The sequence below is a fragment of the Podarcis bocagei genome (assembly GCF_964188305.1).
Source record: "Podarcis bocagei genome assembly, chromosome: 4".
Lineage (NCBI taxonomy): Eukaryota > Metazoa > Chordata > Lepidosauria > Squamata > Lacertidae > Podarcis > Podarcis bocagei.
In genome coordinates this window covers 95138521-95158798 of record NC_138128.1, presented here as the reverse complement: position 1 = coordinate 95158798, position 20278 = coordinate 95138521, and the positions used below count along the sequence as shown (strand labels likewise).

Genomic DNA, 20278 nt, shown 5'->3' with positions numbered 1-20278 from the left:
TCCCATCAGATGTCAAATAAATAAACTGATGACTTTTAGAAGTCAGCCCCGTTTAGGGAAGTTTGATGCTTTATTGTGATTTTATAATTTGTTAGAAGCCACCCAGATTGGCTGGGACAACCCAGTCTGTTGTTGTTGTTGAAAAATGTCACCCAACAGAATTTGTATCAAATACAGTGTGCTTCCACTGCACATAAAGATCACACACTTGGGGCCCAAGTTAGCAGATCCTGTTAATCCTATTGATTTCATTGGGATTTACTACCAAATAAGTGTTCATAATATTACTGCAGTCTTTGGATTGCATTCAGTTAATCTCTTTTCAGAGCAGACCTGTTTGAATTCATAGACCAATATTAGTCATGCCTATTCAGAAGCGGTAAACACATGGCATGGTGGGGTTATACTGCCCTCTCATGCCTGAAGGCAGGAGATGCAGTAAGATCTTTGTCAGTAACCATCAGCCAACGCCTCAGTCCATTTCTTGCCTTGGCCCAGAGTGGCTGTGTGTTCTTATCCTCCCAACAGTCCACAATGAGAATTGTTAATGGTTATTTGTGCCTCCTTATGTTAGTCAGTGTCAGAGTGAGTGTATAGTCTCTGTTCTACTGTATATTACATGATTAGTCACATGATAATAGACTGGAGTGACAGCTCTCTCTGACTTTGAGTGGTAGACTCCAGTTGCTGATTTTTGACAGGGGAAGCTGGGAGGATCAACACAGCTAATATATTGCAAAGCAAGAGAATAAAAGGTGCATCTTGGAAAGGTCTACGGGTAACACACTCTTCTCATTCTACACTCTGCTTCTTTGAGTTCTGAAGCCAAAAAGGGTTTAAAAGGATCTGAAATCACATTGGTATCAGATGACTTTTCAGGAGCTAACACCCTTTTACGACTTGAAACCTGCCCTCTAGGCACTGCATGAGGATCTGAAGCGACACTGGCAACCTAATTATGATTTGCTTCATGAATTTCCATAAGGATGTAAAGGTTTTCCATGGAAGTGACCCTGCAATATTTCTATTTGGAGGCATTTCCAGGGGTATCAGAGCACCCAAATTTGCTTTCTTGAACAGCTGCAGTCCAAAATGAATGAATCAATAGAATTGCAGTAAGCACTCATCAGAGAGTTGAAGGGCTGCTCTTTGTAGAGCACTAAGATGACCATGTATTTTTCAAGTTTCATGAGGCACAATTGCTTCTCTTTTTACCATTGTTTCACCTGGGGCCTGAAGCCAGCTCCCCTTAGAGCCCATCTTTGGGGATCCTGCCATCTTCCATTCTGTGGACATGACCAAGCCAGCGTAGACATTGCTGAGGCAGCAGTGTGACCATGCTTGGGAATGTGGGCTTGGAAGAGCACATATTTTTGAGTCTGTTGTGCCAATATCTTCCTGACACAGTTCTTATGGAAGGCACTGAGGCGTCGCTCCTGTCGGTTGTAAGTTGCCCGTGACTCACTTCCATAAAGCAGTGCACTCAACACACAAGCTTGTTAGACCTTCATATTGGTATTGGTCGTAAGCATCACATTCTCCCAGACCCTTTTGGAGAGGTGAGCCATTGCCCAATACATTGTCCAGCTCAGCATCAGTGGAGAGGTTTCTGGTTATGGTGGAGCCCAGGTAGACAAAATTGTCTACCACCTCAAGCGTGTGATCACCAAGGCTGATGCATGGAGTGCTGGCAATGTCCTGACCCACGATGTTGGCCTTGGGTCAGGCTGATGGTGAGGAAGCACTTGCAAAGCCTTCCTAGACCATCGTAGATGCTACCAAGCAGGGAAACGCCTGCGTTTTTGTGGATCCCATGAAGCATATATTATTTCACTCAGTACGTACCAGAATCTCCACAGAAAACTTGGGTGGGCTTCTGAAAGGCATGAGACTATTAATATCAAGGTTGTGGTTCAAGTCACATATTGGGCAAAAGATTCTTGCGTTGCAGGGAGTTGAACTAGATGACGCTTGTGATCCTTTCCAACGCTACAATTCTATGATTCTAAGTGTTTATCAAACTCACTTTTCAGAGTTTTTGCCAGGGCTTACCTCTTGGTTCTGGCCTTCATCTGCAAGCAGTGTGCATGTTTTTCTACTTGCCTAACTGGTGTAGCCGGCTTATATTTTCACTAGAAATTTGAAAATACCCATGTGACCTTACAATGCAGTTAGTGTGTTTTCTAGCAAGGTGGCCAACTATTTATCAAACTCCATGCCTCTTTGGCAGGGATGTGAAGGCTTAGTGTTGATTGCAAAGGGGTGGATCTCTTCCATGGGGTCCACAAAGTTTTTCCTTAATGTGGAAGGATGCCTCAGTGTCAGAATTGTACCTTAGGCAGCCTTACTGGAGAAGTACAGTCAAGGCAGACTAGGCTGCAGAACAGTCACTTAGATGCGCTGGAAGAAGCCATGGTGCAGTCATTGCCAAGTCGGTTATTTCCAATAACCATGACAAACTTGGCCAGAATACGGCAATAGTACCACTATATTGCGTACTTTCTACATCCTTTTGCACCATCAGTGGCAGAAAGGACACTTGAAGCCTATGAAAATGATATACAGGTGGTACATGACCCCAGTCAAGCTTGCTAAGATATACCATTTGTCTGACAATAAATGTTGGAAGTGCAAAGAGGCTGAAGGGACATTCTTTCACCTTTGGTGGACCTGTCCAAAAGTGAAGGCCTTTTGGGAAATGATCTACAATGAGTTAAAAAAGGTGTTTAAGTACACCTTTCCTAAGAAACCGGAGGCCTTCCTCTTGGGCATTGTCGGCCAAAAGGTGGTAAAGAAGGACAGAACGTTTTTCATGTATGCTACTACAGCAGCAAGAATTCTTATCGCTAAATATTGGAAGACTCAAGATTTGCCCACACTGGAAGAGTGGCAGACGCAATTGATGGACTACATGGAGTTGGCCGAGATGACTGCCAGGATCCGAGACTTGGGAGAAGAAGTAATGGAGGAGGACTGGAAAAAATTCAAGGACTATCTGCAAAAATTTTATAAGTTACATGAACTATAGGATTTCGCATGAATTTGAATGTTAGCCCCAGCAAAGAGAATGGAATATATATGAAATTAGATAATATTAATGAAAGATTCAATGTTTAAATGGCCAAAAAGGATAATATGTTTGCTTATAGAGTAAACGGATAATAAGGGATTTAAACTTAAATTGCAATTGAAAGTACAAAGTAACACATGAAACAAGGTTATAATTTGCTGATAAATTTATTGTTAAGAATGCTCTGTGCGGGAGACGTGGGGAAGTCCGTTGGAAAGTTGAAATAAGTTGTTGAAATGGTTGGTTTTCTCTTTCTTTCTTTCTTTCTTTTTCTGTACTTTTTTTCTTTTCTTTCCTCTCTTTGGTTGTTTAATACTGTATCTGGAAAAAATGTAATAAAAACTATTTTTTTAAAAAAAGAAAGGACACTTGAAGCCTATGGTGAGTGCAGAGCAGTGGTCGAGAATGGTGCCTTCTATTACTTGCAGTTTTCCCCCTTGAAAATCTCTTTTAATTGCCTAAAAACATACAGCGAGCTGGCTGAGTCAAGCCAATGGGAATTCTTCAAGCAGGATTTGAGCACAAGAGTTTTCTCATATGATGAGTTGCTGCCATCTGGTGGTGGGAGGATATTGTATGAATAATCCTTGCAGCAGTGAAATGCTAAAACGTGCTGAAAACAGATCTAACATATTAAGTGTAGCGCAAGTGGTTTGAGCAGACATTTGATGCTCTGAACATGCTCTGGAATGTATGTTCAAACTGCATCTACCACGATTACAATGCTTTGTCTGTATTCACCCAGAAAGGAAATGAGAAAAATCAGACATAAAATGACACATCAGAAGCTTGTCATTCATGGACCTCCTGCTCCAGGGCTGATACACACTTTATTTTCTTCCTGTGTCACAGGCCTGTAACTACAGGGAGGCATTGTGGGGCAAACCCCGTCCAGTCTCTCCAACCACCACCTTGACACTTATGGGGTAACCTGGGGTAACAACTGCCCCCGACACCATTAGGAGACTAGACTGGAGATCTTTCATTAATTCACTTTGCAATATGTTTTCTGTTTCTCATATTTTCTTTTTATCGTTTTCCAAGACTAAAGGAATCATTACCTGATCCTAAGCATGTTGACTTGGAAGTTACCTCACTATATTCATAGGTTTGCAGCTAAGGGTTAGAACTTATACACTGAAGTTGCCATGTGTCAGGGAACTGGAGCCAGAGAAGGGGGAAAGAATGGGAACTTACCGGGAGAAGGGTCCTTTAATCAGTAGTTGCTCTTCCTCGGACGAGGAGGGTGACGAAGAGCTGTCAGGAGGTAATGAATCTGAGAGGGAGGCGGTACTTCTGGGGAGAAGCCACTCTCGTCAGAGAGGAAGGAGGGGGGCTGGGCTTAGAAGGTGGCTATGCTGGGGGAAATTGAAAGGAAAGCCAGTCGGGACAACTGACCCGCCATGAAAGAGTCGAACTTTTGAACTGCTTGTACATAGCTTCAAAGGAGCAATAAATCCTGTAAATATGGCTGATTTCCCGGACTCTTATCTTCGCTAGCACTCACAACTCATTGCTGACACCATGACTGTAATTTTGATAGAAAGTCTAGAATCATGAGCTCATCATTTTGCCCAGAGGAGGAGGTGATCAGGAAAATGGTGCAGGAACAGATAGGTAGCCGTGTTGGTCTGCCATAGTCAAAATAAAAAAATTCCTTCCAGTAGCACCTTAAAGACCAACTAAGTTAGTTCTTGGTATGAGCTTTCGTGTGCATGCACACTTCTTCAGACACTGGTGATACTTCTTCAGATACACTTCAGATACATTGGTGCAGGAAGAAAGGGTTGACAAGCTTTTGTCCGCCATGTTGCGGTTTCCTTTCAAACTGTAGGCAGAGCAATTGCATTGTGCAGGCAGTGGTAGGGACCTGGGAGATAGAAAGTTGCCTTATGCTGCTCCATTTAGCTCAGGAATGGCAACAATGAACAGCAGCCCCTCTTGAGGATTTCAGGCAGGAATTTCCCCCAGTCCTGCTTAGCAGTGCTGGGGACTGAACTTGATACCTTCTGCAGATGCCCCATCACAGAGCTGTAGCCTTCACAGCATTAAGGCCAGAGTTGCACCTCTGCCTGCTCTTGGTGATTATAAAAGGTAAAGGTACCCCTGACCATTAGGTCCAGTCGTGACCAACTCTGGGGTTGCAGTGCTCATCTCGCTTTTTTGGCAGAGGGAGCCAGCGTTTGTCCACAGACAGCTTCCGGGTCATGTGGCCAGCATGACTAAGCCGTTTCTGGCGAACCAGAGCAGCGCACGGAAACGCTGTTCACCTTCCCGCCGGAGCGGTACCTATTTATCTACTTGCACTTTGACGTGCTTTTGAACTGCTAGGTTGGCAGGAGCAGGGACAGAGCAACGGGAGCTCACCCTGTCACGGGGATTCGAACTGCCGACCTTCTGATCGGCAAGTCCTAGGCTCTGTGGTTTAACCCACAGCGCCACCCGCGTCCCTCTTGGCGATTCAAAAAGGCAGCAGGCAGAGGCTCCCCTTCCTCTTTGCTGTTGTGCTTAGATAAGAGATAGCATCTCTCTGTAGCTAACTGCATATGAACTTCAGGTGACTGGCAGGTGGGTGTGGTTTGCCCCAAATGGCCTTGTGGGCCAAATTCAGAGGCCTGGTGGACCTGATAAAGCCCACAGGCTGTTAAAAGACATTTGTCGCAAACACACACAGCCCTGTGGAACAGCTGTTGCCTTATCATTGCAACACCTGAATTACCTTAGTCTGCATTCCGGAGCATATTTCCTGTGTTTAAGAATCTTTTGTGGCTCTGCAGTTCTGTTCTTCCCATGAACATATGCGTGATACTCTTAAACAAAACCGTTGCAATTAAAGGATTTACATGGAAGGTAAGCAGAGCCTAATTCTGCGTGCAGATGAAAATTCCATTATTAAACTGTTAAGCAGCAATTTCTGGCCTAGGCTAGCTTATTTTAGTACCATCTTTATTACTAATGTAAAATAGCCAGATATTAATATCAAATTAAATATTTTCTTTTCCTTTTTTTCAGAGCTACTTGAAAGAAATTTTAAGAGAAATAGGCATCTACAACGTTAAGGGAACACACAAAAACACGTGGGAACTTAAGCCAGAATACAGGCATTACCAAGGAGAAGATAAGAGCGATTAGCATAATTGTTAAGCCAGCAAGAAAGTTGTCAATTGTAGGAGCAGGAAGAGTTGCTGAACTGTTCACCCTTAAAATGCTAAGTGTTGATAATTTTTAAGAAGTCTAGCTTCATTAAAAAAAGATTCTGCAAGAAACATGTTTTGGTTCTGCAAACATATTATTTAAAGAATAAACATGTATTAGGTTTCTTTGTAATAATTGGCCTTTGATCATTTTTATTTTTTTACATTTTGTAAAAATATAACGATGTTAGTAAGGACTGGTATTATTTATTGCAGAGATGTGTTTATTTCATTACTAAAATTCTGTATGGTCCTGACCATATTATGGGTTGCTGCCCAACTTTTTGAATTATGCCTTATTAAGAAATAGAAGTGGAACATAGTTTGAATAGCTCCTGAAATGATGAGAAGAGGAAATTAATACAACACGAAAGGATTTAAGTACAGTAAGTAAAAATGATTCTTTGTATTAAAATTATTTTGTTTCTGTATTAATAAAAGCAGTTTCTAATTTGTACAAACACAAAATGCTTCCTCTTCTTTTAGATTTAAAACGTTCATGGTGGCTTTATGCCACAAGGGTCAGCTGATCAGTATTCTACATGACCAGCCATTCTAGAAATTAGGAAGAGGCAGGTGCTGCTAAGCATTACTCAGTTCCTGAGTTCATGTATTTGTTCAAGTTCTGTGGGACCTTCAAACTTCTGCACTTTTTCAGTAGTGCAAACGTTCTTTTTACAGAAATTAGGAGCCAATCAGACCTTCCTTAAGAACCAGTTTCGGAGGTAAAAGATCTGACTGAGCAGATAAGCAGAGGGATTTTTCACTTAATTTATTTTTCTTTGAGCAGCTGCAGATTGAAACTATAGAAGGAAGAGTTGGAGGGCAACCGACTCCTGTTCGTAACAGTGCCTGAGAGCAAGGCAAGAAGCCACGTATGTGCCCTCTTCAGTAACCTGGGACAAGAGACCAGTGCACTTTTTAATCTTTATCCTGGGTCACAGTACCCTAGTTTGCATAAATCAGCTGAAGTTAGCCATGCTGTTAAGCTAAATTTGATTACCAGTTGTATTTGCACACCAAGGTGCTGTTACAAACATGCCCACAGTGCCATCGTGGCTCAGGCTTTTGGAGAGACAGATTAAAAACCTTGTGCTTATCTTCATAGTCTACTGTTCTACCTGCAATCAAAGTTGTTAGTGTATGTAGACTTTTGAAATTTGGTCAGCTGCCTTGAATATCTTTTGTAGCAAAGCTGCTTTGAGCATCTGCTACCTTGGGGAACTGAATTGTTTAGGGTACTGCAAAAAACTATAAAGATGGTGGCAACTGAAGCAGTACGCAAAATGTGTGTGCAGAGGCTCATAGATGTGGATAGCAAATATGAATCAACTGCAAAAATGGCAAAAGGGAAGAGGGAAAAGGAAATTGAGAACCCTGGCCAAGGCTGTATCTGAAATACTGAGATTAAGGTCACTGTTCAGGTGGAGTCTGGAGTAGCTTCAATGAAAGGTTGATTTCTGTAATAGTGGTCTCTGTCCACCCCCCACACCATGGGCCTCAGAACAAACTTTTTTCACGTGAACCAAAGGTGTTGGATGAAGAGTGGTATAGATATATAATAACTAAAACAAAAATACTTTAGCAGGCCATTGCTGCATCTAGTTTAATTCTGTCATTTCTGCTTGCATGCAAAACGTCTGCACTTTTGCTGTGCGTTTTTGGGTACACTCTGTGTAAATTACGTTACCATCAGAGCTAAAAGTGCTTCTGGTTTTGTGGCCAGAATATGATAGCAGGATGATTTTAACAACTGTTGAAATTTTTATTTAGCCTATCCAGTGCACAAATGCAGCAGACTTTGGGCTAAGAGGACAAATATTTAATATTTTAATATTAAAATATTAAAATTTTAATATTTTAATGTTCCATTATTTTAATGTTGTATTTTATTTTTGTTTTTAAGTTGTAATCACTCATCTTGTTTTTATTATTGCTTGTAAGCCGCTCTGAGCCCGGCCTTGGCTGGGGAGGGCGGGGTATAAATAAAAATTTATTATTATTATTATTAAATATATTGCCCCCTTCTCTTGTAGATCATCCAAATTCTGTAGACTTAACACAAAAATGAGTTACTGGCAGACATGAGTGACCTTCCTTTTCATTTTGTATTAACTGATCGAACCTTAGTCTACAGGCAGCGGCTCCGCCCCCCCCCCCCCCGCTGAATCCTTCTCATGAACTGCTTTAGTACCAGTCAGCAGGAAAGCTTTTACAGTGGTGCCCCGCAAGACGAATGCCTTGCAAGACAGAAAACTTGCTAGACAAAAGAGTTTTCCGTTTTGGAGGTGCTTCGCAAAACGAATTTCCTATGGACTTGCTTCGCAAGACAACAATGTCTTGCGAGTTCCTGCTGGTTTTTTTCCTCCCCCCCCTTTTTCTAAGCCGCTAAGCCGCTTATCAGCTGATCCGATCAGCAGATAAGCCGCTAAAAGCCGCTAATAGCGCTAATCCACTAATCCGTCAATGGGCTTGCTTCGCAAGACGAAAAAACCGCTAGACGAAGAGAATCACAGAACGGATTCTTTTCGTCTTGCGAGGCACCACTGTATTCTGAAACCTAGGGCTGAGCAGAGATTGATGTAATTTGCCACAAATACCACAAACTAGTATGGTAGCAGAGTTTGCTTTTTTGTTGCACCAGCCACTGCTTTTTAAATAATGGCCTTGCTTCACTCTAGCAAGGTTATCTTTCAACACAGCTGGAAATAAGCAAATAATCACACAACCCAGAACAAGAATTTAAACATCCACTTACATTTTGAACTACCTGAAACTTGTTAATAAGGGGGGGGGGGAGCCATTTCCTGCAATATGGTGGGGGTTGCCCACAGGATGTTCGTATAAATTTCTGGAAAACATGTGGCATATCTGCCATCCTTTCCCTAAGCTAGTGCAGCCAAGGCCACAGTGAAATAAGCCCATACTAAACTCCCCTTCCAAGATGAGCAGCTTCCAGCTTTTCCACAGCAATGTGCATATTGAAGCAAACTGCGACTCCCACCTGCACCACCGCTCATTTTAGGCCATGTGTAGGAAACACGGAGATTTGGGGAGAACATTGTGGAGAAATTATTATACTTCAAGTAACAGCCCCAAAAACGTGTGCTATTGCAAAGTTCCCCTCTCACAGCCAATTCTCACAAGTTAAGACAGCTAAATTCAGTTAAGTTTGATCCTGGGTGCACTAAATGTGTAAATTTTGTACTTTAGGCCTTATGAGACATGAATGTGTCATTAGTAAAGTGCATGGGTTCCTGAAATTTTTCAAGGTAGTGTGAAAGGCATTCTTGTAATCATAGTGGCAATTTATTTTTATATATATATATATATATATATGCAGGTTTTGGTGTCTTCGGGTGTCTTCCCGTGTAAGAGTTGGGGTGTCTAGGCGACGTTTCGACGAGGTCTCACTCGTCATCTTCAGGCTGGTGCTTTCGGCTTCTTGTTACTGGAACAGAGCAGGATCTCAGTGTTTGAGTTCCTATAAATACTGTTGAGGGGGTGTGGTGTATAGCCTCCAACGTTCTGGGCAGAGAGGAAGTTCCCAGGTTAGTGTGTCTTTTCTTCTTTTGTTCATTAATTACTTGAGGGATATCTTGAGTGATTTCTTGAGTGATATTCTGAGTACCACTTAGGAGGGTCATTAGGTGTGGATTAGTTGCTAAAGCTTTCGTGTCTTGACCTCTTGACCTTGTGAAGAGTTTTTTCTGAGAAGATGGCTGTACTGCACTTAGTTGTGCTCTGGCTTGGCTTCGTGTATAGGGGCGAGCTGTGGTTTTGTGCCCTGTGCCAGCCAGATCTGTGTAGGGATTGCAGGGGGGTGCAGCATCCGGAGGTGCCACTATGGTTTGGCTACTGGATGGTGTCTGTAATTTATCTGTGGAGAGGGTCTGGGTTATGACCCTCCTAAGTGGTACTCAGAATATCACTCAAGAAATCACTCAAGATATCCCTCAAGTAATTAATGAACAAAAGAAGAAAAGACACACTAACCTGGGAACTTCCTCTCTGCCCAGAACGTTGGAGGCTATACACCACACCCCCTCAACAGTATTTATAGGAACTCAAACACTGAGATCCTGCTCTGTTCCAGTAACAAGAAGCCGAAAGCACCAGCCTGAAGATGACGAGTGAGACCTCGTCGAAACGTCGCCTAGACACCCCAACTCTTACACGGGAAGACACCCGAAGACACCAAAACCTGCATTCCTGTACCCGTGAAAATCTACGAAAGCAAATATATATATATATATATATATATATATATATATATATATATATATATATATTAAAAGGATGAACAGCTAGTTCTATGTGGCCCTCTACTGCATTAGCATAGGCAATATAGTAAAGTTTCAGATTCAGGGGTACAAAAAAAAACTACAAAGTTTTGCCTGTCAAATATACCAATACTTTGGCACTCTTTTTAATACACTAATTTTGTTCATTTTGGGATTATACCAGCCTGTAAGAGACACTTTGATGGTGCAAAACCTTTTCCAGCTCCTACCTGCTACAAGCTATCCTCTGGAGTGAAGTGGAGCTTCACTCATGGAACAAAACTAGTGCCTTCTCCCCCCCCCCCCAATGCCCTGGAAGCTCCCCTCAACCTTCCAGAACAGATTTTGAGGTTACAGGAAGCTGTAAGGGGCAGAGTAACAAAAGCATAGTGGGCCAGTAACTGAATTCCTTGCAGAGGAATTCATTTTTGGGGGATTAAACAGACATCCTTTTAGGGATCAGTTTCTCAAAATCAAGTTAAACATGATGGAGGGGGGGAATGAATCACTCCACACTGCCTGACAAAACTCTGCTTGCTTCAGCAGATAATTGGTCAAATTTTGTTTTGATGTAAAAGTAGTATCAGTGATACATCAACAAAAATAGACCACAAGCTGTACACAGTATCTGCAACCCCCTTTTCCATCCCCCCCCCTCAAAAAAACCAATGATTTTGCTCTGAGCAGCAAGCTTTCTGGTGTTGCACTGTTTTTTTTCATTCACAGGATGAAGCTGCTAGATGGGAAAGAGGGATAGAACAAGCATTGAAGCATCAAAGGGGAACCAAAATGAAAAACCTAAAAAGGATACTACTAAACCGTAACACACATGCAAAACTATGTAGAAGTCTCAGGAATACACAGCCTAAGTATCTTTCTTAATACACTCTTGATACACAGCACAGCAAGCGGTCAATTAGCTGCTTGGCTACTTCCTCTACACGCCAGGTTTCCGATCTTTCTGGAAACAAGGATTCAAAACTGCTCTAGGCTCACAGTGCCAACCAGGGAGATTCCCAAACTACTGCTACCAGTATTTGTAGCACGTCAAGTCTCTCAAAGAAGCTTTCTTTTCTTTTGTCTACTAGAATGCAAACCAACTATCTTTATGGCTTCTACTACCAGTACAAATTTGTAGCAAATTTTGTTGCTTTTGCCATTTTGAGATCATAGCAGCCCTCCTGATTTAAAAACCATGTTGCATTTGCTTGGCTTTGACACGCTTCTTTAACCTTGCTCCAAGTGCAAAGTTCATTTCGTATTATGCTTTGAACAATGCCATGTCGGGAGCAGAAAGTGGAACGATGGAAAAGGCACAGAGCTCTCATTTTTGCATCCTATGGGAACCAATTTACTTTATCATGGCCTGTCAAGCAAATGTCTCCTGGGACAGCCCATAAAATATACTTCAGGACTTTGCAAACATCAGCAAAAACAGTATGATGCACATGTTGTCTACACTAATTCTTTGGACTAGTGCTTAAGGTTGCCATTACCACCACAACTAACCAATTTAGGCTTTGATAAACCACAAAGATTATTAGTGTCCTGTGATTAAACCAGTACTACTTTTCCATTTTAAGTTATAATTACTTTGAACTACAGCCTCCTCTTGTGTGCAGACTCCCTGCCTAAAATGCTTGTTTCTGCCACCAAAGATTGCTGTTCCAATTGCTTCTGCCTTAGTCATAATTTGCCATGATAAACTGATGAAATCCATCTCTCCTTGACTGGTTCAGAACTCTAATCAGCAGTCTGTATTCAGTCTTCCAATTCTGTCCTCCAGCTAGCTATTGTGGTTTGTTGAACAGCAAGAAACTCGGTCCATTTCAGAATGAAAGCCTTCTTCTCTACTAATCATTTTCAGGCGTTTAGAAGCAAGTCAGTTGTAGCTGGCTGATCTTCCAGTTCTAGGTCACCAGTATCGGACGACAGTCTGACACATGCGTTAGGCCAGGCTATGCTACTGAAGTCAAAAATCCAAATGCACAAGAGCTACAAGAAGCTTGCTGAAGAACCCTGCTGAATGCATTAAACCAAGAGGCATTATCTATGCTGGGTTTAAATGAGTTTTTCTTTATTTTAGACAGCCTACATGACAAGTTTTTAAAAACCAATGCCTCCAACTCCAATTAATTCAGGGTCAAAATAAATCAAATTAAGCTCAAGATGGCATCAGTCCAGTTTTCAAACAATGCGGAGTCATGATGTTTTGTTGATGAATAAAGAACAGCAGCCAATTATGATGATGATGATAGATGATCCAGAAGGGTTGGTCTCTTGTTACTGTTAAGAAATTAATGAGAGTTAGCCTATGCTTGTACCAATTCCTTACGTCATCATTAAATATTCACTCTCTTAAATGTTCTCCCTTATTCAATCTGAGTTGCCACGTTTATCAGGCACACAGAAAGCGCAAGGAAATTGCTGTTGCATCTTTATGCAAGCTAGAGAGCAAAAGTAGTTGTTCCCAGCCTATCAGCAGATGCTTAACATTCAGAACTTGCATCTCAACTCCTTCCCTAAGGCACTGTTTGAGAGGGTACCAGTCTTGATTAGTATTCACGGAAAGGGGGTAATGGTTTCAACAGCCATATCAAAATACAGCCAATAAATGTTTGGGTTTGATATTAAGCGAAGTGCGGTGGTCAACAAAGCTTTACGCAGAGTAGACCTACTGGAATTAATGAGCATGACTGCTAAAATACCTCCCGAGATTTAAATCTAGCAACAGCATTTTTTTTTAAAAAAAATCTAACAATCCACACCGTTTGCATTTTCTGTTCTTACCCCTGTCCACCTGAATAATTTGGTCTTCTATTTAAGCCATTGGCAGGAGAGCCTCAACTTAAGAGAGGCCTACACTTTCCCCACACTCCTGACTAGCTAGCTTAAAAACGGAAGAGCGAACCCAAGCACTTTTTTGGCTGGGGAGTCCAGCCACCATCTTCCCTAAAGAATCTCCCACTAGAAGGGCAGAAAATGTATATGCTAAGCTGTATGGAAGACTGGTCAATAGCTCAATAGTTTGTCTTCTATCAGCGTTGTTAACTGAGAAATGAAAGATTTTTTTTATAGAACTCTGGGGAAATCTAGAAAGTTAAACTAAGAGGCTATTGAACTTGTTCACACACGAACCGAGAATCAATAGTAAGCAACAAGGTAGCCTAGTTTGTAGCAGACACCAAATTATTCGGGATACTGAAAACCCAAACTGCAAAAAAGTTGAAAAGGGATCTCCAAGCTAGATGAATAAGCAAAAATTAAAAAATGGAGAATGAAGTTCAGAGTAAGACTTAAAAAACACTGCATTCAGGGCAAATAACCATCCCAGCTTCATACAAACTGATGGGAGAGTAAATGTGACAAAGGATGTGTCCTTTGAGTTGGAGTGGATAGTTCTGAAGTACAGAACTTCAGAACTTCCAGTATCACTCTACCCTTAAGAATTAAGGGTGCAGCCTCACTCACAAAGGTGTACAAACCTCTGGTTGCACAATCTCAAAAAGGATACTACAGAGCTAGGAAAGTTGATAGAAAAGGCGGTATCATTTGGGCTTTTCTTTTTTCCCCATGGAAAATGCGGGAAAGGTGTTAGGATTTCAGAGATGAGTGAATGGTGTGGAGAAATCATTTATTTTTTCTCCCTCTTACAGCACAAGTGCTTGGCCACACAATTCATCAGCTGTATGCAGACAAAAGCTACTACTTACAAGACTCTATGAAATTTCCTCCCACCAGATATTATGATTACCAGAAGCTTAGATGGCTTTTCGGGCATGTCCAAAGTCTATTTTGGGGGCCTAATCTGGCCCCATGGCAGTATATGTCCTGGGGTAAAATCTTAAAGAAGCTCCACAACTTCGGTGTAAAATTGTAAAAAAAAGACCCACAACTTCAATCCTAAAAAAAGCTGGTCGGCCCTCACACATGTTCACTTAATCAAATCTGGCCCTCTTTGAAAAAAGTTTGGGCACCCCTGGATTAGGTGAACTCCTGAAGCAGATATCAATGGCTATTAAGATGCAATTAGGTAAGTAGAATCTCCAGGTTCAGAGGCAGTCTGCCACAGAACACAAGTTTCTGGGAGAACAACGGCTGTTCCCTCATGTACCTGGCTGGTTAGTTGAAAATGCTGGACTAGATGGACACAGGGTTTCGTTTCTGCAGCAAATCACCCCATTTATCAGCAAGCAAAATTTAAAACCGCACAAGATCTTGGCAAGTTCTCTCGGGAATTTATACTTACACATTTCTCCATTTCTAATCCATCCTTAAAGAAAATCATATAAGGAGTGATACCATCCTCACGGAAATCCAGCAACGCCACCATTCCATCTGGATTCATGTTCTCGCCTACAAAAAACTTTCAGGAGAAAAAAAATCTGTTGATGCAACTATGTTCTCAGAAAGCACTAATATTCACTCACATAACAATGCACATTTCCTTGGCTCAAGCATCAGGCACTTCCCACAAAATGCCAGTCTTAAAACAAGCAGCAAAAGCTACTTCACAGTATGTAAGTACCGAAAGTATGTTACAAAAAAGAGGAAGCTTTGGAACTTACCTGGTAATTTTTGAAGTTTGCAAGGATATGTTTGACTTGTTCAGCTGCTCCAGTCATGAACGGCTTTACTCTCTCTGGCTTTGTTTCCTCAAGTCTTGCTTTGATTCTAGGGGAAAAACAACAATAATTCTAACACCTGCAATTTAACTAGTTTGAGAATTGTACCCAAATGTTTCTAATAGCTGATCTGAAAGAAAAACACTGCATTGCTTTTTACTGCTCCCCTGCATGGATAGTGCTTTACTTTATCTGCCAGTTTTAAATTATATTTCTTGGGAACATTTACATTCTACACAAGGCCACATAAACTGACATGGTAAAATATGCCAGCATATTTCTGTATGTGCTTCCATTGAGGAAACAGTAAAATAGCAGAATAGACACTATTATATCGAAAGAAGGGGTTGCCTTTGGCCCAGATATCTGGCCTCTAAATATAAAGCAACTGTTACATCATATCTGTAATACAGAGCCTTAATAACTCCATGAAGCTACAGCAAAAAGCACAGCCACCGATCAGTTCTGCCAATAACCAGGATCTTTTGGTTGCACGTCTCTGAGTTGTTTGCATCCCAGCTGGTCCTTACTGGGAATTTTAAGAGAATGTGATCGTGTCGCCTTGGATTTCATGATACAGGGAAAGGGAAAACTGAGTGTAATCAGTCATAGACTGATTTCATAGAAAGCCGATTTCTGGAAGCTTAAGGAACTACTGCAGGCATAGGCAAACTCTGCCCTCCAGATGTTTTGGGACTTACAACCCCCATCATCCCTGACCACTGGTCCTCTTAGCTAGGGGTGATGGGCGTTGTAGTCCCAAAACATCTGGAGGGCCGAGGTTGCCTATGCCTCAAGTACCGAGTGAGATCTCATGGTCAAAAATAGTCAAGAAAAGGGAGCCCAAGATGGGAGATTGTTAAAGGTGAAATAATGAAGGCACAAATGCAGACAATTCCAGAAAGAAAAGTGGGAGGCACCTAAATAAACTTGTGTGGCTTTATAAGAAGCATACACAAGCTTGGTGGATCTGGGGAATGCTATGGACATAGTGTATCTTGATTTCAGTAATACTTTTGACAAAGTTCCCCATGACATTCTTGTGAAGAAGCTGGTAAAATGTGTAGCTGGTTGACTAACAGAACTCAAAAACTTATGAATAGTTCCTAGTCATCCTAGGAAAAAGTGATGTGGGGTGACAGAGTTCTATCCTGGGCCCACTGTTGTTCCAACATCTTTATAAATGACTTCGATGATGGAATTGAGGTGATCCACATCAAATTTGTAGATGATACCAAATTGGGAGGGGTAGCTAATGCCACAGAAGACAGAATTGGGATTCAAAATGACCTTTACAGATTGGAGAATTGGGCGCAAAGTAACAAAATGATTTCAACAGGGACAAATGTAAGGTTCTGCACTTAGGCAGGAAGAACCAGGTGCACAAGTTTAAGATGGGGGACACCCAGCTTACATGTGAAAAAGATCCAGGGCCCAACAGTATGATGCAGCATAGTGTCCAGATCAAGGGAAGGTATACCACTCTATTCTACCATAGTCAAACCACACATGGAGTCGTATGTCCAGTTCTGGGCACCACAATTTAAGAAGGATATTAACATGCTGGAATGTGTGCAGAGGATGGCAACCAAGATGATCACAGGTCTGGAAGCCAATCCTTATGAGGAAAGGCTGAGGTATGCTTACATCAGCAATGCAATCACTATGTGCATTTGTTACCATATCAGAAATGCGGCCTCAAATTAACCTTAAGATTTAGGGTTCCCACTAGTAGCATTTTCCTTTTGACCTTGATGACTTAAACATAATGTACCAAACTTAGTATATTTAAGAGGACACCCTTCAGATATCCAATACTGTAACAGGATATGTGGAAAGAAGCAGTATCTTAGCAAAATGTGTATGCAGGTGGTTATGGCTTAAAATTATAGATCTTTCAGAATAAGAGCACCATTGTAATCATCCCCACAACTGGATCCCAGCAGCCCATCTCCATCAGAAGGCAGTGCTGCAACCTTATGGACATCTTCCAAGAGTGTTTGCTATATAACGCTCATCGTAACTGTCTTCTAGCCTTGAAATGACAGGCACCAGGATAACTTACGCTTTCATGTAGTCCTTGATGTACTTCTTGTAAGACTCTTTAGTGAAGCTTGTTTCCTGAAGGTGGTGGTTCATTACAATGTCAACACCGGTGACAACGGTAGCCTCTGCCCCTTCACCATCTGGACCTTCAGCCGACGCATTTCCACCAATTAAAGCATCATCTATTTCACCTTCTTTCCTGCTCACCATCTAAACCATTCATTGAAGAAAAATACCACGACTGAAAAGCAAAATCTAATTGTAAAATGATCTGCTCCTGTTCATTAATCTACTCAAAGCTTAAAAGCAAGAGTTTTAAGTCCTGAAACTTGTTCAGCTATAAGCAAAGCTATCCAAGTGGAATTTGTCACCAAAGGGAGAATAAACTGCCCAGAGAATCTTAAATCGGAAGTCTTTATGATTAAGACTCTAATTTTCAAGGTTTTCAAAACACACACACACTAAACCTGCTACTTTTTATTTCTTCCCATTAAAATTAAGGGATTTTAAAATACCACACCTCAAATTCTCAGTCTGGGTGTCACCATTACCACTATGGAGGCTTAATGGATGTGTCAGAGTTTATCTTGCAACCTAGCCCCTCTCAAGTCACTGTGACATCTCTGTTATAAAGGTGACCCATATTGGCATGGTGATGCATAGATTACGAAAGGCTAAAGCATGGATCTCTCCCACTGCAACTGTGCAGACCAAAACATGGTCGTTGCACAGTAATTGTGAGCTTTGGTTACTTTATGAGTTCATAGAAGAGGCTGAAATTTCCCAGTTTGCCTCACATGTTGCCAAATCCCACCCCCAATTACAGAAGTTGATCGAGTGCCTGTGAAGGGTAGCAACTGCTAAAAGAACGGCCTCGTGGTACCAAAGCACAGCTGAGCTATACTATAATATAGGGAGGGGCCTGGGAGAGACCAGGGTTCGAACCCCACCCCACCCCGCCTACATAAAACGAGTAGATTTACAAACGAAGCCTACCTTCCCTTCCACTTCCAGGCAGAGTCCGCTGGCCACTTCTTTGACCTTGTAGATGTCCGAGAACATCTCGTCTTCTGCGGGCAGAGGAAGGAGGAAAGCGCGTGAGGGGGGCTCCCCGTGGTCGGCCGGTCCTTCTCCCTCCCCCAAACCCCACCCTCCTCTCAGGGGTCGCCCCTCTTTCCCTCCCTCCCGCCCTTCCGGTCCAGGCCTTGCCAGGCCCCAGAGGTGGATGCGGCGCCGCCGCCTCCCGGAACGGGAAAAGGCCTCGGGAAGGCTGCGCCGGAAGCCAAGAGGGAACACGCCGGAAGCGCCGCCAAAGGCCTCCAGCCCCACGGCCCCTTCGGCAGCCCCGCTCACGCAAGCGCGGTAGCCGCGGCAAAAAGACGCATGCGCAGTGAATAGAATGCCGGGGGCGCCAGTCTTCGCTCGGCCCCCCCTCCCCGCGAACCAGTCTCCCTTCCCCCTCTCTTCTGTGCCGCGCAGGCGCAGTGCAGCGGGAGGGCGCGCGAGGTGCCTAGCCCGGGCCGCGGAGCGGCGCAAGCGCAGTAGGGCGCCGCTGTGGGGGCTCCGCGGGGGGTCCGACCTCGACGGCGCTGAGGGAAGATTCGCTTACGGCTGATGCAGTCGCGGTAGATGATCATGGCTGAGGCGTCGTCGGGCGGCGGTGGGTCGAGCGGGCGGGCGGGCGGGCGGCCTCGGGGAGCGGAGCGGCTGGGCGGCGACTCCCGGCGAGAGCAAGGAGCGAGGCGGAGAAAGGCCGAGGCGGCGCTGCCACTGAGCTCATATAGCCAGCGGGGCACGTCCCTGCCATCCGTGCGTCACCAATCCCTGCGCTCCCCGCCACGCACGGAGCTGTGACGCAAGCGCGCCCGCAGGCCCGCCTCCCCGCGCGCACGTAGAGGCAAGAATGTAGAGCTGCTCTCGGCGGGCCGGAGGTAGAACTTCCCGGTTCCTTCTCCTCCCGCCGCCGCCCATAGGAAACAACGCAGAGGCGGTTTCGCAGCAGCTGGTCCTCGCTGAAACTGAAGCCAAGAGAGGAGAGGAGACCCTGATTTCGTTGATTTCAGCCTTAGCAACGTAGAATCATAGAATTGGCAGGAGTTCCAAGGGTCATCTAGTCCAACCCCCTGCAATGCAGAAATCTCAACTAAAGCATCCATGACAGATGGCCATGCAATCTCTGCTTGTAGAGCATCCGCCACCTCCCGAGGGACGTCTGTTCAAACAGCTCTTCCTGTCAGAAAGGCCTTCCTGATATTTAGTTGGAAACTCCTTTCTTGTAACTTGAATGCATTGGTTCGGGCCCTACCTTCTCTGGAGCAGCAGTAAGCAAGCTTGCTCCCTCCTCCATGCGACAGCCCTAAGTATACCCAAATCCTTCAACCGGTCCTCATAAAGCTTGGCTTTGTTATAAGAATTTTAAGGTCTCAAATATAGAATTAATATTCATAAATGCACACATATCTAAATATATGAACCATGTATGGGAATGCAATCCTGAAGCCATTTTGACTCACCCAATGACCTCAAATATTTCTCTGCAATAAGGGAGGGTTTTTTCCCCTTTGCAAATTCCCCTTTGTTTTTCCCCCTTGCAAATCCTGTCTTAAGGGCGTATTTGTGTATGAATAGGGTGAGCCTGTGAACTGGATTCAGGAACTAAAGTATTAATGGCCAGACTGCCCAGGTAATGCAATCAGTGACGATTATCAGGTATCCTGGCGGGCAGGATTTCTGCTGTAGACTGCCTGCTTCTGTGATGTATGTATGATGTATTGAGGGGTGGTCTTGGGCTACAGGGTGGGCAGTTTCAAACGTCTATACAAGGGCTTGCGCACCATTGTTCAGGGTTCTTCTCTCTCCTCTGTGTGGTGAGTGGGGACCCTGTTGCAACAGTTCCTTAAATAAAGATCAGGCTTACTAGCCACTTTGCTTCTCAATCAGTGGCGTAGCGTGGGGGGTGCAGGGGGGCCCAGGCGCAACATCTGGGGGGCACTCGCACTCGAGTGCTAAAATCCACGGGTTAGGTAAAGGTAAAGGTACCCCTGCCCGAACGGGCCAGTC

The 20278-nt window shown here is 43.4% G+C and overlaps 2 protein-coding genes across 2 annotated transcripts in view; one reads left to right on the top strand and one right to left on the bottom strand.

Annotated features, from left to right (window-relative positions):
* GTF2F2 (general transcription factor IIF subunit 2) overlaps positions 1–6732 on the top strand; it is a 62738-nt gene extending 56006 nt beyond the window's left edge. The window contains exon 9 of the mRNA XM_081191852.1: positions 6083–6732. Coding sequence (XP_081047978.1) covers positions 6083–6202 — 120 coding nt within the window. The 3' untranslated portion in view covers positions 6203–6732. The remainder of the gene's footprint in view (positions 1–6082) is intronic.
* A 5871-nt stretch (positions 6733–12603) lies between these two features.
* TPT1 (tumor protein, translationally-controlled 1) lies at positions 12604–18974 on the bottom strand. The gene is made up of 6 exons (XM_081189527.1): positions 18828–18974; positions 18215–18288; positions 17238–17428; positions 15116–15221; positions 14797–14913; positions 12604–12833 (listed from the first exon to the last, which is right to left on the bottom strand). Exons 1-6 carry the CDS (start codon positions 18853–18855, stop codon positions 12831–12833), a joined length of 519 nt encoding a protein of 172 aa, XP_081045653.1. The 5' UTR covers positions 18856–18974; the 3' UTR covers positions 12604–12830.
* Positions 18975–20278: the final 1304 nt, after the last annotated feature.